Source organism: Notothenia coriiceps, unplaced genomic scaffold (genome assembly GCF_000735185.1).
Source record: "Notothenia coriiceps isolate Sejong01 unplaced genomic scaffold, NC01 NC01_scaffold00007366, whole genome shotgun sequence".
Lineage (NCBI taxonomy): Eukaryota > Metazoa > Chordata > Actinopteri > Perciformes > Nototheniidae > Notothenia > Notothenia coriiceps.
The window spans coordinates 1-4195 of NW_011340067.1; the positions used below are offsets into that span (position 1 = coordinate 1).

General features: G+C 37.9%; 1 protein-coding gene across 1 annotated transcript in view; it reads left to right on the plus strand.

Annotated features, from left to right (window-relative positions):
- Positions 1-689: 689 nt before the first annotated feature.
- The window catches only part of LOC104943998 (stabilin-1-like), a gene marked incomplete at its 5' end in the record, with an annotated part of 23815 nt that continues 20309 nt past the window's right edge, over positions 690-4195 (plus strand). The window contains 2 exons of the mRNA XM_010769464.1: positions 690-839; positions 2580-2684. Of these exons, the coding sequence (XP_010767766.1) occupies positions 690-839; positions 2580-2684 (255 nt within the window). The remainder of the gene's footprint in view (positions 840-2579; positions 2685-4195) is intronic.

Here is a 4195-nt window from a genome sequence, read left to right on the forward strand (position 1 = left end):
TTTCTTTCCCTTTGGAGAGTGCTATTACGTCAAGGTTAGACACGTTGGGCCTTTTCACTGTTGTCCCTCTTCACTAGTATCCCCTGTCCCCTTTTCATAATTTCCACCCTATTCTAAGGGGAAGCATTTACTCAATGTGGTGCCTTTTCATTTCAGTTTCTGTCTTTGTATTTCTTCACCCCTTACTCGTTTAATATTTTAGGAGAGTGCATGTACGCAAACACGTTGTGCCTCTCTTCCTCTGTTTCTTGCTATTCTTTTCATACCCCAGTTTCTCAGACCTATTCTAAAGGGAGCTGACACGTTGTGCCTCTTCACTTTTACTTTCTAAGGGTCAAAGTTCATATGGCGAGGGATTCCTTTGAGCGATATGCGCCGGCCCGTGCCTTATCTTTGACTTCTAATAGAACTGCTCGGGTCTTGATAGATTGAGTGGGGAAGTTCATGAGATATATGCATGAGATATTACCTGTAATACAGTGGAATAGAAGCAACTAAAATAAAATGCAAAGAAAATAACTTGAACTTGCATTTGAACTTCATTAAAGTACCAAAGTCATCATCATTGGGTAAGCTTGTGTTTGTCAAATCAAAATGTGATCCAAAGGATTTGGCTTTAGGCCCAGGGACATTTTATATATTTTGTTTGTCCTCTCTGTGTCTTTTGACTCGTTCCTGGTGTGTTTCAGTTTGTCCAGGTGGCCTGGAGGCTCCTTGTGGTAACCATGGTGACTGCTACGATGGTATGAGTGGTTCAGGAAGATGCAAGTGCCATGAAGGTTTCATTGGAAAAGCATGCGAACTGTGTGCCGTCGGCCACTATGGCCCCAACTGCACAGGTAGACCAAAAACTGGAAACAGATTTGATTTAATATTAAAATCATTACAATTGTGATTGTTCTTTCAGAATAAAGTACCAAAGTAAAGAAAAGTTTTCACAGCAAAATTATCACAAGATATTGCAGTAGTTTTTAGCATCATGTTTTAGCTTTTAAAGGTTGATAAATACATAGACTTTTCTTTCCCCTTTTTCTTTTTTATTAGCAAAGACCTAAGTTCAAATTATTCACATAGACGTTTCTCATGTTTATCTGCTATTACTTTCACCAGTGGAAATTACAAATATAAGCATCTGCGGATTGAATCATCAGTAAACATGTTTTCTATAACTGGAGGTTCTTTAAGGCGACTTAGATTTCAACAGGTGTAATTACTGACTACTGCGATGCTGTAGTGGAGGTTGCTTTGCAAGATGACCGTTGCTAAAAAGGAATAAATAACCTTTTTTCACCGATCTCTAATTATAGTTCTTGTTGTGTTCTAATGTACCTCCTTTTCCGTCATATCCTGGTGGGTATTTAACATTTTTGTGAGATGAGCGTTAACTACAATGTAGCTTCTGAGCCTTTACATGTAGCTATGGTGCAGCATTTCGTTTATGCAACACTTCTAGTAAACGCTACGTATGTTTTGTCAAGTTGGTGCATGTTTTCCACTCATGCTGCTTCAAGTTGGTGAAGATGTCTCTTCATTTGCGTGTGTTTTGGAACATTTGTTCCTAAATAAATGTATTATTTGTGTTTTCATATTTATATATATTTTATATTTCGTTTTTGAAACTGCAGCGCGTTTCTCTGAAAGGAAATGTTTTGGGCATTTGCACTTGTAGGCCACCGTTCATAAGCCAACCATGTTGTTGCATCAGGTCCATCGTGGGGATGAGCCTGCATCTCTCTCTGCAACCAGATTTGATCTCGCCTCGCTACAAAAACAACTTTTAAAAAACGTTTTCCATTTACAATCTTGGTAAAATCCACTAAGTTAGACAAAGGTGGGGGCGACAACTGAGTCCTCGACAAGAGAGCAGGCTGCTCTCATGGCATGGGTTTAATGCAAATGTAGCACTTTTGGCCACTGTAAAGGCCAATCAATATCCATGTCCTTCCCTCACCCACTGTAAGGGAGAGACGTTATATGCAGAATCAGATAGCTAAAAATGTAATGGGAACTTTAACACACTATTATTAATACAGCTTTAGGACCACAATGAACAACTTTTCTTTATCCTAAATGAAGGTGTTTGGTTTGCCTCAACCCCACCTGTCACCCCCCAAATAAAATTACTCTCACCCCCATCAGTGCTCCTGCAGTCTATCACCATAGTAGCGCTCACACAGCTGGACGTGCTTCCTGCAGCTCGGCTGTTTTCCCTCAACAGGAAACAGATGCTGATCATCTTCTGTTCAGGTTTTAAAGTTTTTCTTTTGATGATCTCTTCAATGTGGATCATCACAGGAAAAGAAGCAGGTCTGAGCTGTGGTGAACTCAAAGTGCTTTGTTGCTGCAGTGAGGAAATAAACCTGTTGATTTTCTTTCTGGCACAATTATTCATCTTTTGATTTGATAATTGAACCAAGAAGGTTTTTTTTCGATCCAAGTGTCAAAAAGCTCCAACTGTCAACATTTTTAATGAAAAAATAAAAAGCTGTTGTTGCTTCAGGAACCCCCTGACCTCTGTGGTCTGTTGAGATTATTTGAAATGATCGGGCGGGTCGAGTCATGTCTGTCCTCTCTTTCAGCCTGCAGCTGTGGGCTGCAGGGACGCTGTGATACAGGCATTCAGGGTTCTGGACAATGCGTCTGTAAGCCCGGCTGGAAGGGTGAACACTGCGAGATCGATATTGGTGAGTTTCCTTAAAAATGTGAGGACTTTTATGCCACTAAATAAAGTGAGCAAAGGATGCTTAAAGATAAGTCTTCTCAGATTTTGTTAGTATCAAAATTACCATGAAAAAACGAAACCAAGAATATGTTAGTCTGTCTCTGAATAATTTTCAGGACTTCCAAAAATCTTCAATTGACAACTTCTTCAATACTTTAAATACAATTATCTATACTTATATTTATTCAAAGTGTAACTCCCACGTCGTATCTCACAACGTTTTTTTGTTAGAAACCCACCAAAAATAAACCTTTTTTAAGTTTTAGGTGTAGTGCAACTTGTTTTTGACACTCTATATTTCTTTCAACACGTATTTGGGAAATTCTTACACAAATTAACTACCATACATTTTTCAAAATGTGACAGCATCTCACACACAGGTGGCGTCACATCAAAGTTATACATTCTGTAAGGTGTACCTCCCCATATTTCATCTTTTATATTTAAGTTAAATCAGCCAACTCGCTTTATTGTACTGTATGTGTGCATTTTAATTGAGATATACATGCATTTAAATATTTCCCTTATTAATATTAATCTTTAGGAGTAAGATGTGAATATTTTCTATATTCAGGTGTTACTTATTATTTAGGTGCATTGCTTTTTTGTACGAATTTCCCTCAGATTGTATTGATATAGCCCAATATCACAAATTAAACATTTGTCTCAGGGGGCTTTTCAGTGTGTACAGCATACAGCAACCTTTGTCATTAGACCCTTGCAGCACACAAGGATAAACTCTCAAATAATTCTTAAAATGAATGGGGTGGAAACCTCAGAGAGACCAGGGTTAGGGTTAACTCCCAGGATGGACAGATGTGAAATACATGTTGTGTGTAGGCCTGTCACGATAAATAATTTTGTTGGACGATAAATGTTCCTGGAAATTATTGCGATAAACGATAATATTGTCGGCACCATTGTAAGACCATTTTAGACCACTGACATACTGATAATATATCATAATAATTCTAGTACATCCTTTCAAACAGAATGGAGAAGGCAAAAGGTCGACCCTCGTTTGTGCCGTCGACCTCTACCTCTCGGGGGTGGAAGGCTGTCAAAGTTAGTTCTACGTAAACGGCTGTTACGTTGTACAACCACAAGGAACGGAGCTTTGAAGCTTTTGTCTAACCGATTACCGGACAACTCCGGTAGACCCAGAAACATACCTGTCACCTGGTACCGACCAATTGGTTGTACTGACAAAAAAATTCCTCCTAAAAACAAAACGACACCGTTACAACACGAGTATAACTAAATAAATATATATATGATATACAATAATAGATATCTATCTATGTATTCTATCTACCTATCTATCTACCTAACTTCTCGAGACAAAGGTCGACTAGGATAAATTAAATAACAAACCAACACACACTAAATAATAAATAATATTAACTAATTAAACAAATAAATAATTTATAGTAAATATTAAATTATAATAAATGTAAAGAACGTTACAACTAC